This window comes from Micrasema longulum, unplaced genomic scaffold, assembly GCF_059751315.1.
Source record: "Micrasema longulum isolate JH-2025_06_02 unplaced genomic scaffold, ASM5975131v1 h1tg000934l, whole genome shotgun sequence".
NCBI lineage: Eukaryota > Metazoa > Arthropoda > Insecta > Trichoptera > Brachycentridae > Micrasema > Micrasema longulum.
The window spans coordinates 93,924-113,951 of record NW_028278125.1 but is presented as its reverse complement, the minus strand read 5'-3'; the positions used below and the strand labels follow the sequence as shown (position 1 = coordinate 113,951).

At 31.5% G+C, this 20,028-nt stretch overlaps 1 protein-coding gene across 4 annotated transcripts in view; it reads left to right on the top strand.

Moving 5' to 3' along the window:
• Positions 1-226: 226 nt before the first annotated feature.
• The window catches only part of Npc1a (Niemann-Pick type C-1a), a 50,885-nt gene continuing 31,083 nt past the window's right edge, over positions 227-20,028 (top strand). For 3 of the 4 annotated variants that reach the window (XM_088231936.1, XM_088231938.1, XM_088231937.1), the window contains exons 1-7: positions 227-755; positions 4,580-4,693; positions 7,483-7,717; positions 10,858-10,931; positions 12,425-12,640; positions 14,055-14,250; positions 17,590-17,682. In XM_088231936.1, coding sequence (XP_088088062.1) covers positions 657-755; positions 4,580-4,693; positions 7,483-7,717; positions 10,858-10,931; positions 12,425-12,640; positions 14,055-14,250; positions 17,590-17,682 — 1,027 coding nt within the window. In that variant the 5' untranslated portion in view covers positions 227-656. The remainder of the gene's footprint in view (positions 756-4,579; positions 4,694-7,482; positions 7,718-10,857; positions 10,932-12,424; positions 12,641-14,054; positions 14,251-17,589; positions 17,683-20,028) is intronic. The other variant, XM_088231939.1, reaches the window with a different exon arrangement.

Sequence of the window (20,028 nt, the reverse complement as noted above, 5' to 3'; positions counted from 1 at the left end):
CGAACCAATTCTAAACCATGGACACCGGTAAAATAGAAATGACCGGGGTATAAAAAAGGGAGAGTCTTTTAATATTTTTTTCCACAGAAAATATTTCGAATCTGCGCATGACGTAAATTCGATAAAAAAGCCATATAAATAAATTTCATGAATATTATGTTTCTCTAACTTTTTTAGAAAGTACGTCATCAAACTATTACGATAGATGTCGCACTTACATTTAGGTGCGCAATCCCTGTTTCTCAGGCGCTGGCCACAGCCGTGGTTTTAACTAAATATAATACATACGAATATATCATTTGTCTATGGTTTTATCGTGTTTTCTCTGTGTGTTAGTGTATGTGTGATGTGATTGTGTTGTGTAAAGTTGTTAAGAAAGTAATGTGATTGGTCAATGTTGGTCGTGTGTTTGTGATTCAGTATTTAGTAGTTGATTCGTTTTCATGATTCATCAATAGACATTTTGTCCCTCCTTGCGTCGTTGTGTCTAATGAGATAATTGTTTAGCTTTTTCGGTTTTATTGATTAGTTTAAGTAGCTTATAATTTTATTTATTTCGCCGTCGAAATGGTTTTCTGATACACAATTAATTTTGATGCAGTTTAATAGTAGCAGGCGAATTGCGACTCGAAGTGCTAGAGTCACCCGCTAAGAAAATGGTTCACCATAATTCCGACATAACATGTCCAAGGTTGAGTGTTTCTGTGCTGCGAATATGCTTCATATTATTATTTTATTCTTGCATCACATTCAAGGTATGTTACTTTATATCCCATCTAACATGTTCTTTGTGCAATCGATTAATACGCGTTCTTGGAATTCTATCCTACCCACCCTTGTTAATAATATTGTAATCTCGATTTCCCTCGAAATTAATCATCCATTGTACGAATGTCACTTTAAACGGTAACTAATTATGAAATTAGTAATATCGGTTTCAATTCTTGCAAAGATTGTTAGCTTAATAAAACGCTACACTAGATATTGAAAATTGACACACTTGCACAAATTACTTATACATTATTTTTATGTACGTCAAGGTTCTAATTGAACAAACAAGTTGCTGTAAACATATTAAGTATTCAGATAACAGCACAGGTGTTGTATTTTTTTAATGGTACCTTACCCAATTTAAACATTTAACCTTTGGATACTTATAATATAATATTACATTTCAGTACCGATCAGACACGCAATATTTATTATGGATATGCCTAGGTACTTTGAAATATCTTTAATTATTACACCTTGGCTAAAGTGTTACTCGCGTATATAAATCATTTTACGCAATACAGATAGTGAAAATATAATAATTATACTCACATTTTATGTCATCTAAAGAATGAATGACAAATCAGTTTTTTTAAATTTTAATTTCTATATTAAATCTATATTTATGTACAAGTTCATTCTGAATAATTGTGACACTGAGACTTAAATTTTGTCCTGTAGACATAAACGAAAGAATACTTCAACAATGTGTTGAGTATGTCCAAATGCTTGCAGACAGGCTGGATTTCCCCCCTAGGGAGTTATTCAGATCTAAATTTGTTGCAACAGATAGGGAAAACATTTTTGAGAAGGGAACATGGAAGTCTAGGCATTTATTGGCTGGTTTAAATGGTTTAAGTAAAAATATTTCCCCGTTTTATACACTTAAAATATAAGGAAGGAAGGAAAAGAGTGCAACAATTTCTCTTAGAGTACGCTTGTATCCAAAGATTGGACAGAAAAAAGTATGAGCTCATGGTATGCAATTTGACCGAAGCTTTAACATCACCTGTCTCCACAACTTATCAAAACAAAAGATGAAACTTGATGCTAAAGTTGGCATCGCATTACCCCTGTTAATCTACTTCTAAGTTATACTTTCTGTATTAAAAGAAAACAAAAAGCCTACTTATCAAAATCGCAATTAATTTTTATCAAACGTCAATATGTTTCTTTTTGGGTGATACCGTGTGTGTTGGATTTGTTCTGACGTTTCGGCTACCATTACAAGAGCCATCTTCAGGGTAAACTGAGTTTACTGAACAAAAAAGAAACATATTGATAAATGACTGTGAAAACCTTCGCACCTATTTATCAAACGTGTTTCTAAAAATAGCCATGGATGAAAAAGTTACCATTTAGCAAAAATATTTGGAGAAAGGTCATACACAAATGGAGTGTGACTCTATTCATGCTTCTATTGAGAGGAAGTTCAAGAATAGGCATATTTACCTCCCAAATCTGTTTCCATCAGTCGCTATAGAAGCTCGTAAAAAATCATTTCCTTATCATTTAAATGACGCGTTTGTAAGAAATTATTACAATTTCATACAGCCTGGTCCTGAGAGAGTAGCAGGCGCTCATGTTGTTATTGATGTCCGTCCTCTCAGATACTATGATGTAATACCGATGGAATAATACAATCTTTTGATGACGAATATTTTGATTTACCAAGATGACCTAATTACCATTATCCATTTCCCAGTAATTACCAGGGCGAATCATCCATACAAGCGATTATGCACAGCTTATCATTATATTTGACTATTGATAATAATGTTTTATAATAACTACATTAAAGAAAAATAAATAAAATAACTGCTGTTTATTATTAACTACCGCCACTGTTTGTATTCTCTTGTAAAAATAAATTTAAATATCGATAAAGCGGGCCTGGCGCCCAGCCATGAGTTAATTACTCCACACAAAAATATGCACTGTGATTTTAACCCTGATTGCAATTATTTTGCACTGGAATTACCTTGCAAGTTTCAAATATTATTAGAAAATTCTCTATTTGGAAAATAGTATTTCGAACATTATTTCTTAATGACTATTTTCCTTTAATAGAATACGGTTGACATATGACCACCAGTTCATTCATCCGCCCGTGTTAATGAAGAATGCGGCATCTTTAAATATATTGGTCAAATAATTAACTGCCATTAAAAAATATAGAAGTACCTATAATAATTAACCCGAAAAGAAACGAAAATTATTTTTGTTAAACTTTACTCATTAAAATATGATTTTCTAAACATTTTGCCTTTTCGGAAGCTACATATCGTGTTCTTAAGCACACGCGTGCTGTCATCTGGCGGTACATGCTGCATTTGCCACCATTAAGTGGTAATTTTTTGCATTATGCATTTCTAGAAGGAACCAGACGGATTGTGGCGGTGCTCAGTGTTTCAGTCATTTTTCTTGCAATCTTAATAGGAATAATATATACTGAATATCATTGTTGCATTAAAAGGAACTCTGGCTTGAGTGTTGTAATTAAATAGTGGAAAATACAGGCAAATAAATATATCTCGAAATTTGAGTTTAAATTGTTAGAATATTGGTAATTGTTTTCTTTAAAAACAAATATTCCCTATATCAACAGCTGAGATGATGTTGCATCCCACAAAATCATGGAGAATCATAGTTATTTATGTTTTTATGTGGGTACAATTTTATTAATATTTTTTTTGTAGCTTACCTATAAAAAAGTCACAGTTTGCCAACTGGTAATTACAAGCCTCAACAACACCTTGATCCTCTTCCTATTCCTAATATTAAATACAATTACTTGCAAGAAATAAATTCAATGTAGCCTCATGGATTCCCATACATTTTTTAATAATCTGCCGTATCTTTAATTATTTTTGTATGTCAAATTTTTTTTTATTTAAATATTGTTTAACTTTTATTTCCCTGAAAGAATTTATTTATTGTTGTAAAATAATAATTTTTATTTTATGCAAGACTCTTTTCAAAAAAACATTAAAAAAATATCCTTAAGTTGTTTAATTAATTTTTAAAAATATGTACATTTGAATTATAAAACTTCTGCTCTTGTGAAAAATACACCAATCTTGAAAGAAGAATAAGTGTAATTGATTATAAAAATGTAATTAAAGTGTTAGATTTGATTTTAAAAACCGTTTTTTGTCTCCTGGAATAAGATGTTTTAGTAGATTGACGGTAATGCATGCTGACTGACAAAATAGTGAAATATAAATAGGGAAACTGAAATATTGAGATATTGAAATATTAAAATAATAAAACTTATGCAGAATACAAAATTAGTTATTGGTACATTCTCACAAGCTACATTATGGGTGGAAAGTTGTCAGTTTTTTTATGATTATTACTTAAATGAATCTTGACATCAGTCCTTATCAGAATATAAAAAACTTTTGTGCCTGAATTGAATTCCTGGTATATTGGTTCGTGTATCTTGTATGTGCAATCAAAGCATTCCTTTGGAAATGTTCCATTCAGAATTAACTCTCCATAACATTAATACACTACAAACAACTATCCATACTTGTAAAAACTAACATCCATGATACTACAATAATACTTTTAATTTTTGCAATTTGGCAATGAAATCATAGATGAAAATCTATGATTTCACATGAATGAAAATTCATGTGTGTGGATACATTTTACCGTTTCTTATTTCTCTCATCTACTCTCTATAATATTGATGCAGTGTTTTCTTTGATTATATTTATATGATAGTTCTAAGTATATGTTGTATTAAGTTTTAGTAAGTACTTAGACATAGAAACTAACATGTAACCTCTGTTTATTGCAGACGTCTGCTGCAGAAGGCCACTGCGTTTGGTATGATGAATGTGTTAATGAAAATGGAAAAGTCAAAAATTGTGTCTACGATGGTCCACCAAAGGTTATCCCAGAAGAAGGAATAGTAAGTTTTTTTCTTACTATTTAAATAATTTAACAATTACTTGGTATCGCTGTTCTCATTGTATCCTTTTATCGTAATTGAAATTTTATCATCTAAAACTCTGCCACCCCAAGCATAACCAACACGCTTGCATAAAAGGAGATTTCGAGATAAATGCGTTCAAAGTTTTTTTTGTTTTTGTGCTATCTTGACCAAAATTACTGAAATATTCTAAATATCGTATTTTCTTATAGTATCTTAAATAATTTTTTTTTTTAGATATTAAATAATAAAAAAAGCATATAAAGTAATATTGACTTGTAAATAAGAAATTCATTCATTTTAATTTACTAATATCCAGCGTACGTGCAGCAATGACATTGTTCATATCTAGGACCCGCACTTGCGATATTTGTGTCTAGCAAATGCGATTGTTATGACTTGTACACATAGAATAATGATTTTTATATGCTACTAATTAAAAGCACCGTAAGTACCAAATTGTTCCTTAAGTAACAACTTATTAAAAAGCTCAACTAAATCACCCAAAATTCAATTCATTGGCAAAATTCTTATTGATAAACGACAAAACAAATTAACTACTTATCTAATTTCTCCCCAATGCCATGCGAGCGAAGCCACGGGTAAGAGCTAGTGCTAAATAAAAATATAATGATAATTTGCCAATTCAGAAAATACTCATAACTCATTTTCTACAAAAATGTCCAAGGCGATGGTTATGCTTAGGTCGGCAGAAGTGCAGTGTGCGGGTCTCATAGCTTTTTTATCCCCACTCTCATAAAATACCAATTTAAGTAACATGAGAATACATTTTGTCTGGTTCCAATTCCGATTGTCTCACAACTGTACAACTTAATTGGCCAATTGAATATAATACATATGATTGATAATGTCAGATGTCAACGACATATCAAAGCTTGAATAATTTGTCTTTTGATGGAGGTAATTGAATTCTTTGATGAAATTGAGTAAGGTATATACATGTATGATTTACTGTTTTTTTATTGTAATTATATTCCCTTTTAAAAAATGTAAATAAAATTTTACCTACAGTAAAAAAATTTTTAATGTAGCATTTTTAAAAATGTGTGATTCATAGTTTTTGGATATTACTTATGCAATAGTTCATATTTTTTTCGTAAATAGCTTATATATAAAATTTTAGACTTCTATTAAACAAACTTCTATTCGTCAAATTACAAAATAGCATGATTTGGGTATTTTAAATTTCCAAATTAGAAGATTTTCTTCTGTTACCGCAGAGTTTTTTTTGTTGCAAAAACCATGATTTAAGGTCTCAACCAATCATACGCAATTATAATTTAGTTACTTTACAATAACCAATGTAGGTTTTTCCCCGAGAGCATTGATTTTACAAGATAAATATATAAGATGAAAAGAGACAGTGATTATCAGGCTATCATTTCCCAACCTGAAATAATCTAAGGTAACCTCAGGTTACCACACAGTGACTCAAGGGAGTTTTTTCACACGGTATGTTAAAGGTTAACGCAGATGACTGGGTATTGGTATTTTTTTATTTAAAAATAATTACATATTGGATAAAAAAGGTAAAGGGTTATGTAAAGTGCACTTATATGTAACATCATATTGTTTTTTTATAAAAATTATTTTCTTAAACAATTTTGTAATAATGTTTTACCTGTGTAAATAAAATAAGTTGTTTAAAAAAATTGCCAGGTACTCTTTTGGTTTAATTATTGCACAAATAGATTTTTTTTTAATTGCATCAAACAACACTGTTCACCTATGGTTTAACTAGAGTAGAACGACGGATGTGCGAAAAATGCTACGTTGACTTTTATATTTGATCTTGGAAAGGTTATAAAAAGTCAGGTTTGAAAAAAATATTTATAAATAACCTAAGTATTAAAAAGTATACTTTTGTACTTATCGAGTTATGACATAAAGTGTCAAAAAAAATTTAAACCGCTTGTGTAAAGTTGAAGAAAATCACATGCTTCCTTGTTCTCTACGATCATGACAAGCTCATATTTTTTCTTGGTATCCAACATAGATTCATAATTTTCAGTCTTGATAATTACGTTTCAAGATATAGGTTATGGCTGTTGCCAGGCCATGGTAGAATTTGAGTATCCTAATCATGAAACCACCAATGGTTTCTTCATGCAACATGGTATGATGCACCACCCTAAACTGAAAGATGGCACTACTACTACAAAATAATTCACTGAAAATATTAAAAAAGATTCATGTAGTTATTTGATTTTAATACACACGGGTTTTATAAAATTTGACTAGTCAATATTTATGAGTGATTAGTACTTATGTAAATAAAAAATTTTAAAAGTAGAGTAGAACTTGTTTTTGAAGTAGCTTGGCCACAGCGCTAGTGCTAAAATAGGTATTATTGCTATTGTCGAGTTTTTTTCCCCTTATTTTCCATGATTTTATAAGATTCATCATCATCATTCCCTTTCCGCACCTTATGGTGCATAGGGCAATGCATTGTTACATCAATTGCAGTGTATCTTGATCATTTAGATATAAGATTTACTCAGTTGTACTTTTGGAAATACGAGGAGTTTTTATTTGTTACGGGGGGATTGGATTATTGAAAAAAACAATTATTTAATAAAATATCCCTTTATTAATTAAATAATAAGACTTACAAATATTTTAGATATATCCACGCTGCAAATTTTTTTGCCGCATTATTTGTCAATATTTTACAAAAATGTACAAGTCGATGTCGACAATAATGTAAAAAACACATACAAAATATTTAATGAAGGGTACCTTTTCAGAAAATCTTGCAAGAATGGTGTCCAGAGCTGGTGGTAGACCATGGGGAAGGAGTACGCACCTGTTGCAGCTTTCGCCAACTGGTGAACTTAGCAAGTAGTATCAAGATTGCTGCTAACTTCCTCAAGCGATGTCCCACCTGCATGAACAACTTTGCCCATCACTTATGTGCTCTCACCTGTTCCCCAGTGCAATCAAATTTCATCAAAGTTGTGGAGACCAAAAATACCACCAAGGGTAGGTTTCAATTTATCAATGTATTTTTATTTGTTAACTTTTGTCCGTAATTTATTCCTTATTATAAACGGAATTCATTATTGACGGTTTAGTCAGTCCACAGTTTTATATATACAGTCAAACCCCTGTTTTACGTTTTTCAAGGGAGCAACAAAAAAAGTGTAAAACTGAGGAAAACACTAAAGTGAGGAAATGAAAAACTGCAGAAAAATTGTAAAAACTGTCATAATTTGGGATCATTCATATTTACCTATGATTTCATTAAAAATATTTTGTATTTTTTCAATCAACACTACGATGTGTTTTTTATAATTGAATAAAAAAAACATGTTTAAATAATTTTATGTAGGTACTTAACCTTAAAAACACGAAAATAAAAATTCGATTTTCATAAAATGCATACAATGATTTTTTCCCTAAATATTGGGAAATTTATATAGTATCACTTTTTTTAGTATGGCACCACAGAATTTCATTTGTCTTCTTCTTCTTCGTTTTTTCATGGCCTTTTCACATCTCAACTCTGGTGTTCTGGCCAGTGTCGAGTATTTTTGTTTTTTTTGTTTGTTTAAAAAAAAAATTTCCACTGTCATTTACACCGCGGCAAAATTGTTAAACACTTTTGTGATAACTCTTAAAACTATCTTCTTTCTGAATTATTTATTTATTTATTTTACATAAACGGCATAAATTGCCTTTAACATATATTGAACATAAATATGAAAAAAAAAAAAAAAACAATTATGTTTATAACTTCAAATAATATTTCTATTGCCAAATTTTTAAACTTTCTGCATCGTAATTTATTGATGTACATACTTTATTCTATTCGCAATTATAGTCCTTAAAATGTAACATGATTAGAATGACAGTTGTCAGAAAGGGTGACTACATAACTTTGTAGTAACGTCAAACGAGTTATTTATATTGACACACGAAAAATCATTTGTATCTGGCGTGTTAATTATTTTTTTTAATACAATGCTTCAAACATAAATCAACATTAATAAATAAAATAAGCTTTAAAACTAAAAGAAAACTAAAATAAACCTAATTAATAACAACGTTTTTACAAGGTTACATCATTTTGCAAAAACGTTAGATGGGACAAATTGATCAATGTAAATTGATCGAATAAAAAAATAATTAATTTGTTGTTTGTGAAAAAAGTATAAATGTCTCATTTTTTGGTGAATAATTGTGTTAAACACACTATAGTAGGTTTGTTTTTGCGTTTTTTATATCAATTTTCGACAACAGAGTTTCATGATGAAATAACATGAAATAACTGATAAAATTGATTTGATCAGTGATCAGTAATTTCCCATCACAAATGAAATTAGTTTGACAGCTGTCATTCTAATCAAGCTATATTTTAAGGACTATAGGTAAAGGGTCAAAATTAGACACTTAAACAAAATGGTCAATTACACTGAACCTACTCTGAATTCAGTTTGAGACAGCAATTTACGCATTTTTTTATTTACCTTGATTTATTCACCATTTTGGGCAAACGCAGCTGCACGCAGCTCGGCGTCTTTTGACGGATCGAATGAGCTTCTAAAATTTTTCAACGTAAAACTGGGGTTATGAAATACTTAAAAAACTTTAATTGGGGATATTTGAATGAGAATGTATGGAAAAAAAATGGGACCTAAACATTTCGGCGTTAAGCGCAGGAAAACGTAAAATTGAGGAACGTAAAAACGAAGTTTTACTGTATATATTTTAAACACACATTACTCACGTTACATTAAAATAATGCTGATCTACAGATCACTAATACTGTTACTTTCTTCCTGGTGAAAATAGGATTCTATTTGTTGCAAATTTTTAATGTGAATCAAAACTATGTATCATTTTTTCTAGAAGTCGCCAAAGCTTGTTTATTTATCAATAGTTTTTTCTGTAGTGGCCTTTTTATACATTGTTCAGCAGTAACGGATAGAATGTGTCAATAAAAGAAGCAGTCCAGTGTTATTTTTTTTAAATTATAGTAAAAAAAATTGTGAGTAACCATTTTTTTGGGTGAAATATATTTTAAACGATTCTTTAATGTACATAAATAATTAGAAACACGTTAATTTTTTTTCATGCATTTTCAGTTGTGTATAATTTTTTTTAATGGCACACATTTGAACGATTTTATAAATGTTTTTAGCAACTTCCCCTGCTTTTGGGGTAGGATGCCAAAAACACTATTATTTTTATAATTATTTTTTTCGATATATTTTCTATTAAAGCATGTTTCCGTTTGACCCGAAAGTAATACCCGAATCCATCTTCGTTATCACAGGTAATTGTTTATCAAGAAATTCACCTGAACATTTAAAAGAAAGGGAGCATGTTTCCTTATCACTTCAGATTTTTTAACATTCAAAAGATAGAGACCAAACTTCCTCACCAGTTCAAGCTTCAACATCTTAAGTCTCATTAAAAAATATATATCTTATTCCCGATATAGTCAAACCAATAAAACCATTATCTAGAAAACAGCATGCATCAATATTAACATCACTAGAAAATTGCTAGATGAAAAATTGGAGGCTAAAAATAAGAAAACTGCATACATAAAAATTAGAAAAAGAATACTGAAGGAGAATAAAATAAACAGAAAAGTGTTTTTAAAAATGTGCCAAGAAAATCTCAAAAATATAACGATATCCACCAATTCGGATTCTACCATATCAAAAATAAGTCTCTCGTAAGTGACACAGCAGATGACATCATCGGTCTCATTTGTAATGGAAATTATGATGACAAAAATTTGGCTGAAAGTTGACTGGACATGGATGGCACTATGCAAAGAATGGCTGCACGAAACATGCACATCAAGTCCGGCTATTTGTGATCTGTGTTTCAAATCTTAATTCTTTTTCCTTATGGCATCTTCTCCCAACAAAGTGGGGGAAGATGTCATCAAATTATTTTTTTACTGTTTGTTTTTTTAATAATTATTTTTTAAGATTCTTAATAAAAACATTAATATTACTAGAATATAGGGCTTTTTTTAAAACGCTGCTATCTTTTATTTTGTGGAAGAATAATATTGAAACAACAGATATCAAGCAAAGTCAAAATTGGGCATCTTCCCCGGACTTACCTTATTCCTTGTATTAATATTTATTTTATTATTTCAGGTGAAGTTGTAACATCTCTCGATGTTTATCTGGCCCAGACATATTTGAATGGAACTTTTGATTCCTGCAAACAGGTACATGCACAATAAATAATTATTTAGTTTTGTTTCATCATATTAACAATTCTACTGCTCTGTTAGGGAGAGCTGGAGCGAACAATACATTTACACATTGCGCTTGTGTAGTATCTGTGAATAAGCGCATGATATGACATCGCACAGCATATGCATTATGAACATAATTTTGTCTCTCTCGCGTTCAGGTGCGCTTACAAGCGCGACAGAGGCAACTATTGCTTTGCTAATGATATGGTAATAAAGTACACACAGGATGCTCCCGCGTTAGTCTGTATTTCGCTGTGATTTTTAATATTAAAAACATAGTAATATATATTCAGCGTATGAGTTAAAAACACTGGTTTATAAACATATTTTCTTATTTAATCTAATCATGTATAGGTCGATTATATGCTAGTATGTTAGCAAAAGTTATACGAACACACGTTTGATGTACATAAAGTTGATTTAAATAACCTTACTATTAAATTTTAGTCAAATGTGCTATGTTTTAAAAAAAAATCTCTTCTGGATTGTGTGTATATAAAAAAAATCAGTTCGGTACTAGATAAGAAAATGTCATATATGTATTTATTTTTAAACAAGTACATTTTTTATTTAATATGTTGTGTTCATTATAATAATAATGAATGCAGTGTAATTAAAAATGAAATACAATTTAAATTGGAGAAAATGAAAATGTGCACACTTATTGTTAAACAATAAATCCAATTATTAATTTATGTACTTAAAACAATCTTCAATATCTACACAATTTTGCATTCCAGAGTAATTGTCTATAAAAAAAAACTGTTTTTAAGAATTTTGTGTCCATAGTTCTTGGAAGGACTAATTAGTAAAAAGCAATGTTTCTTCAACTTGAATTCGCTCGTTAAAAACCCCGTCGTGTATTCATTTTCGCAGCGCTCACGTGTGAACTGCGGCCAAATTTTTGTATTGTCCTAGCGTTGGCCTGTGCGGTCGAGGCTGATCACGGAGCTGGGACATGACAATATTGTCATATCTATTGTATTGTCTACATGTAAACGGCCTTTAAGTGTTAGGTTAGTACGGCGGATTTATTGTTTAGGTATCTATAAGTGTGTATATTTTTTCCAATATAACATGCAGTATGCATTTTAATTACACTGTATTAGTTTTTATTATGAACACAAAACATTAAATAAAGAATTTACTTGTGTAAAAATAAATTGATATACATCTTACATTTTCTTAAGCCATTGTTTTTTTTCCACATATGAATTGTGTTTGAGTTGAGTTGTGCATACACAACCCTCTATCCAACAGAGATTTTCAAAAAAGATTTGGTTCAAATTTAATATAACCTTTTTAAAATCAACATCCTGTAGATTTTAAATGCGTTTGTGTAAGTTTTGCGAACGCGTTAGCAATAGATAATCGACCGGCACCTTGAGTGTTATTTATTAATTAATTAATTCTGAATAGGAAATACATAGAGTGAAATGAATTAACTCTGATTTAATTTTTAGGTCCAAGTGCCTTCCACAGGCCAGCTGGCACTTGACATGATGTGTGGAGCATGGGGTGCATTCCGGTGTACGGCAGAAAGGTGGTTCCAGTACATGGGAGATGCGGAGAACAACCCTTATGTTCCTTTCCAGATTACCTACATAGGCTCTGATATCCCAGTGGGAAACTTTACGCCGGCTGACCTGCCTGTCTTACCTTGTAGCGCCGCTGTTAATGTAAGTTCCACTAGTCCTGATAATTCCTTACCAATCAAATGACTGTTAGTAAATAAACATTGTTACAATAAAACATGGTGTGTCCGGAAAGTAATGTCAGTGTTTTTTTTTTGACGCGATTGTTCGTCGGATCGCGCGCGGACCGTTTGGGTATGGTAGTGGGGGAAGTCAGCTAACAAACACTGGGTTTCAGTTCCGCGGAAGCTGTGGGACCTTGTACAAAGGATGTCGATTAACTTTTGCGTCAAACTTGGCAATACTGCCGCGGAAACTGTTCAAAGGATCAAGACAGCCTTGAAAGAAGATGCTCTGTCAGATCGGCAAAAGGTCGGCGTCACCTTGCCCCAAGAAGGCCGGGTTAAGCAGATCGAAAATCAAGACTATGCACATTGAGTTTATTCCCAGATATTTAATGTAGTCAACTGGTTTTAAAATCTGGCACGAACAATTAATATCAAAGGACTGGTCCATCACGAGTTTGTACCACCTGGTACAACCATGAAAGCTAAATTTTACATCAAAGTGCTAAAAAGACTGAAACACAGGATTCAATGCGTCTGGCCAGACATAGCAGACGACTAGAAGTTGCATCACAAAAACGCGCCGGCCCACAGCGCCTTCCTCGTCACAGCAGGGGTTCCAATGATTCCCAGCCCCCCTACAGTCCGGACCTGGCTTCCCCCGACTTCTTTTTTTTTCCACGCCTGAAAGGACTCATGGAAAAAAAGCGAGACTATCAAGGGGACTATCTGCTTGTACCGCGGCCTTAAGGAGCATTCCGGAGGAGGCCTACTGTGGCGCATTCGATGTCCGAAAAAATCGCTAGAGCCGAGGCATCGATGCAGGAGAAGCCTATTTTGAAATTTTTTTTGTGTGTTGTAACGAAAAGTTTAATAACTTCTTTGTAATCGACTCATTGACATTATTTTCCGGACACACCATGTATTATCAAAATGTATTGGAAAAATCACACTGTTTTATTTTTTCTAAATATTTTAACTTTTTCTTCAGCAGCTAGTATGAACATTACCAGTTTATTACTAAAAACAATATCTTCATTAACTTACTAATAGCCCTTGTAAAATTTCCCTAAAATTTTCGAGAGAAATAACAATAATGATGGTTTGAAACATTGATTTTTGTACTTTTACATTGAATAAGGCAATCAAATTTGAGGTTGAATTTCTACTTTATGTTTGTATCCGTAAAAGAGAAGCTAAATATCAATGTTTCTTAATTGTGAAGTGAAACTCTGAAGGAATGTATTGATTGCTGTGATGCCTCACCTGCAATCAAATTAATCCAAATTCTGGGTGTTACATGTTGCAAGTAAAGCATTAAGCATTTTTTACAAACAAAAATTTCATAAAAAAATACCTCTATCAGGTTTGCTTATTGCAAGTTTATGTTCCAGAATCGAACAGCATGCGCATGTCTGGACTGCGAGTCATCGTGTCCCGTGGCTCCACCCGTCCCTCCTGTTCCCCAGCCGTTCTCCCTCTTGGGGATGGATGGATATGCCCTTGTCATGTTACTCCTGTTTTTCTTGGGCTCCCTACTCTTCCTGTCAGGTGTCTTTTGTTGCTCGCCCTCACCTAACAACACAGTCGGTAAGTGTTCAAAACTAATCTAGACTTTGCTTGTCAAACTGCAATAATTATCTTCCTCCCATGTCCTCTTTTTTCCTTTTCCATCTGTAAATGCAGTACCAAGTATAATAAGCTAATTGTTTTAGTTTGTGATGTATTACGACAAACATACCCAGATAGCAATGTAAACTTGACTCAGACATGCATCGAGATTGAAGTATCAAAAGTGGAAGTTTTTTTATATTTCTTTTTCTCACTTCATCGTCTGAGTCTAAATTAAAAGTTTAAATCAACTTTTTAAAAATGAAGTCGTGCTTCCCCATACGTTTCTGAAAGTAAAAGAAGCACTTTTACTTTGGATACAATTTTTTAGTGCAACTAACATAAATAGTTACAACATGACATATCAGTTTTGAGCATTTTTATTTGACCAATATTCTTTGTTGATTGCTGTTCTGTTTTCATAATTGAAGGAAGTATTGCATTTGCAAGGGCATTTTGTACAATCTGTTGGTTTCGCATTCTTATTTTCAATGATTTTGTCGTCACTTAAGGATGCACACTGCTTACTACTTTACATCTTTCTTCAGCTTGTTCTTTTTCCACTTTCTTACTGTATTTGCAGTTTCAGGTATCCAACTAAATATTTCTCTATGATGAAAGATAAGCTGAATCATCATTAATAATACTATCCAACCAGATATCTGTATTATTTTCTACCAAAACCAGTACATTATTTTCCATTGAAGTGTCTACTTGACTTGAAAATCCAATGTTCATCTGCGATGAAAGACCATTGCAAACGGAATTATCATTGATAATATTATCCATGTTATAATATACACAATTTTTATATTAAACTCTTCTGGTCCTCTTTTTATGACTGTAGCAGTGTTGCTAACCTTAATGGTGTTTGGAATTAAGCAGTATTTATCATGCACTAACTTGATTTAGCAGCCTCCGTGAAAAAATTGGTCTTGCAAAAAAGTCTTGAAGTATAATAGTTTAGTATTTAAATAAAAAATGCATTCTCTCCATATTTGAATATATATATTGCAATGTGTTAATCATCACTGTAAGTAAGACGTATGATTTTGATGAAAACTTGTCTCGTCAAATCTGTTGTCAATCAATTTATAATCAATCTTAAATCAAGTTTGAACCAAGCTTGCCTGCATCTGGGTATTGGACACCAATGTAATCTCTATACAATATTAGCTTACGTAACTGGATAACATTACTCGATTGAAATATTCTTATTATTCTATTCTTAGAGGGGGGGATCAGCGCTATGCAAGCTCCTTCGTTACTGCGACCTGTGAAGATGTATTGTGACTGGTCCCCGTGAATAGTTCTCGCCCTCCAAACCCAGGTCTGAGCCTGGCTACTGTGTGGAAGGCGAGAGTTTATGTTTTGCTAAATCTCCCCCTTCAAGCCCAGATTCGTAAAGTATCAGGCTATTAGGTAGGGGGCGAGCTCTTTAACATCCTCAGGTTTAACCAGTGGTTCCCCGAGGATGAGGCTCCTTTTATGATGTAAAGCATCATGTGTATAGGTGTTTCTTCATCTAGAAGTTTCGGAAAGGTTCATTCTAGCAAGGTGTTTGTTTAATCTGCAGTGCCCTGTAAGGGTGATAACCCTCACTTGATTTCGGAAATTATTCTTTGATTGAAATAGGTCAGAATTATTAAAATTTAATGTAGTTATTGGATGTTATACTTATTGTATTTAAAAATACAAAAGGTTTCAGTCTAAATAACAAATTAGTTAAAATTCTATCTCACCCAGTTATACTAGTAGAATTTGTATTATTTATATTACATAACATACCCTTTTTGCCAAATTTTAAACCTTTGTAAAAATATTATTTTACAAATCAACACTGCAGTTTTTTCGTCTTTAAGAGTGGTGTGTTTGAATAATGTAATTTGAGTAGACAGTAGTTTTGTGTATATTTAACTTTAAACAAATTGATATGTTTGCCCAAAATGTAAGTATTCTCTTTTATTTTCTATATTTCTCTTACAATATTTACTAAATCCATGTTAAAAATAAAGAATTGTGTAAGATAAACTAACAAAATATTAGAAATGTAATTTTTTAATTTTGATTATTACATATTTAAAAATCTCTGGAAACGCAGTTATTAAAAGCCAGAACCCCGAGTTATCTCAAGTAATGGTCACCACAATTTGTTATAATACTTAAGTTGTTTGTTTCTTCAATTTTCCTCAAATTATTTATTACAATATTATTTTTCCCTTGCACTAAAAGTGCTGTAAAATAACAGCAAGTCTTTGATAGCTGTTTATTTAAATATATATTTAATATTATAATGTCCATGCTAATAAATATTAACACACTTTTTCAACATGTCTCTTTTATAAAGAACTTAGTGAATTTATGCTTCAATATCACAAAATATACTAAATAAATGTACATTACGTTAATAAGTATATGATCCTTATGTGATATGATATTTGCTAATCCGTAAAAAATATTTATAAATCACCTTAATTGATAGTTTTCTTTTTAATTTGCCAATGTTCAATAAATTCTTATCCTAATAAATTAGTTTTGTAATTGACATAAAAATGTAGAGGTTTCCAGATTTATTCATTGAACAATAATTATTTCTTAATATTAGAAGCCCTCTGAATAAATTCAAAATATAAACAATGCAAGTATATATTTAAGAGCATTTTTTTTGTAATGTATCATGTATGTAATACATTTTTATACTGTCTACAACAAAATAAGTTTAAAAAAATAATAGTGGCAATTTGTAATTTGAATATTTTTTTTGTATCTTCCGAACTGTACTTTGCTCCCTTTAATCACTGTTTTATTGTAACTCACTAGCATATTATTCTAATGATCTATCTATTGGTGGTGTATTTTATTGTAATAAATTTTTAGTTACTTTGATATTATCAATTTGGTATCAAATAGTTACTCAATATCCTTATGATTCAGCATGACAAATACAAATCATATATTTTTTTCTGTAAAACACAATTGCTGCAAATTTATTGCGTCTCTTTTCCAAGAATATTTATATTTATGTATTAATCTAAAATTTTCAACTGCCATGTTAATTAATATATCAAAATTGTAATATTTTGACATTTATATTATGTAAAGCCGTTGCCCCCCAAATGAGATTGAGATTCAATAAATTTGGAAGAATAATTGATTTTTTGTTGTTTTTTCGACTCAGTCCGGGACTTCATTCGACAGAATGTAAAATGTAAATTGTCTTTGTTTTTGGAAAAGATTCAATATTTTTGTATTGCGTTTTGCGAATGGGGGTTAACAGTAGAATGGTGGCAGCGGTCGCATGATAAGGGTGTGTTGTAGGATGGCTGAGAGGAGGAGCTGTGGAGGCTGCTGGGAGACATCTCACCGGGGCCACTTTGCCTGAGACTTCACCCCTGCACTCTCATAGATCCAGTACGGTTATCTTTCTACACTACTAACTCACTATCCTTAGGCTAGATGCATGTCCGAGTGTAGTGATTCTGTAACCTAGTGTCTGTCTTTATGATTCACCTGTGTTTGTGCATGCCCTGTTTGCTAAATTTCTTTCTTTTCCTTTTTTCATATTTAAATTTCTTTTTGTGACAAATATTTTTTACTATACTCATTTACTTAAAAAGAGTCTATAGAGTCTGTGACACAACCATGGGACTACATGCAACCACCCAACTCTGTTTATATATTTTCAACATAATTTTCAGGGGTCGGTCCTTTGTTCGAGAAACATTGGTTTTATTTATGGGATTTTTTTTTTTAAAGAATGTAATGAATAAAAAACATCTCGCTGATTTGAAAAAAAAAATTGGAAGTTATTTTACTACAGTCTATTTTCTAATGTTCTCACTGCAGTAAATGGATTTTAGTATTTCAGCTGATTATATTTGTTCAAAATACAATGCGTCTTTAGGATTTATTTATTCAGCATAGTTTTTAAATATGATAATTTATTATATTGAAAACCGTCACACATGTATACTGTGATTAAATCTGATATATTTAAATTTAAGTAAAATATTTCCCGTAACTCATGTTTTATTCCACTCTTTCACTGGCCTCTGATTGAGTTTCTAGGTCAATTGAGAGGAAAGGACATTTATTTTATTGCCTAGAAAATCATATTTAGATTTATCTTGTAGACTGTCTTGAACTCGAAAAACTATTATTTCATTTAACTTAATTTTGAAGTATTGCCATGGTACACCATCGTTTTAACAAATGTTTCATGTTAACCTTGCTAGGAATGGAAAGCGTGGCAGACTAATGCGCCAAATCTACACTATGAGGTGGACATATTTTATCTCCACTGGATTTCATGATTTTTACCTGCGAGTAACCGTTCGAAAGGACTCATCTAGGGTTCTTGTTCCGCCCAGATACATAATTTTTATTTTTACACAGCAATATTTAACTATATATATATATATAAAACCGATAAAATATATAACTGATAAATAATCTTACAAGAAAAGAAATAAAATTGTAAAAAACAGAAGTAGCATATAAAGAAAGCTGGTTATATTTTTTAACATCCTTTGGCATTAATTTTCAAACATGCGCAATCGCATACCCACTATAATCTTAAATTGTAATTTTGTTGTCTACTGTATCGTATATTATATATTTCTTTCATTTTTATAAAATTTCCTGTCGAATTGCATAAATACTTTTTACAAAAAAATCACACAGTGAAATAGGTGCAATCAAATATCAGCCCTGAGATATTAGTATTACAAAAATAATAGGTGCGATCAAATATTAGTTCTGAAATCCATAAAAACAAGAAAAATAAGGCAAATTCCGCTTCAAGATTTTGTTGTGAAAATCTCAGCTCCGTCAGCAACGGGTACCGAGATTTATAGCCGAGATCTACGCTTTGGCATTCGAGCGGTTAATCATTAGATATATTTCTAAATTATTATCTTAGATAAATGATAATTTTAAGTATGTATGTATGTAATTGTTCACATAAATTATAGCTTCCGTAAAATTATATATACATGTATGTATTTTTACGAATTATTCCCATGCATCTATTTATAATAATAATGTTGTAATTGGTATAACTGCGCATATATAATTTTCCTAGGCCTTATTATTTATGTATTTACTTTCTATTACTGCAATGCTTTTTATTCTTATTTAACTGGCCATTTGTTTTTTCTTCTTTTTTTTCACCTTAAGATCATATTCTTGTTATTATTTTTGCTTTAAAATGATATTAATTATTTTATTTAATCATACTGAATTATTTTTTACACATAATGTAATGTTGAGAATTCTTGCTTAATTTATATTTCAATGAGGAAGTTCAGTGGTTTTGAAAAATATATATATTTGTTAATGGACTTAACTAACAGCTTGCCCACCACATATCGCACACTGCATCTGAGGACATATGTCTCCTTGGCGATGCCCACATACACGGAAAAGTTGCTTGTTGCTGAATGAGAAAAACTGCCCGAAGGAGCTCTCTGTATTCTGGTAGCCTTGGCATCTTTGTGCTGAAAGAACGTATTGAACGATTGAGAAAAGGGGGAAGTGAATTCTTCACTGGCTGGGATTAAATTGATTGGTAATGATCAATTCGCCAAAATGATTACAAAACTTTTTAAAAGCCTTGAAATTATGTTTGGAAGCCACCAGATCTGTATATCCGACAGGACCTATAACAGGGCCACGGATAGTAGGGAGAAGCTCCATTCAGTAATCATAGAGAAGGGAAAGGGACAGGACCACTGGATGTGTTCAGAAGATTGATTA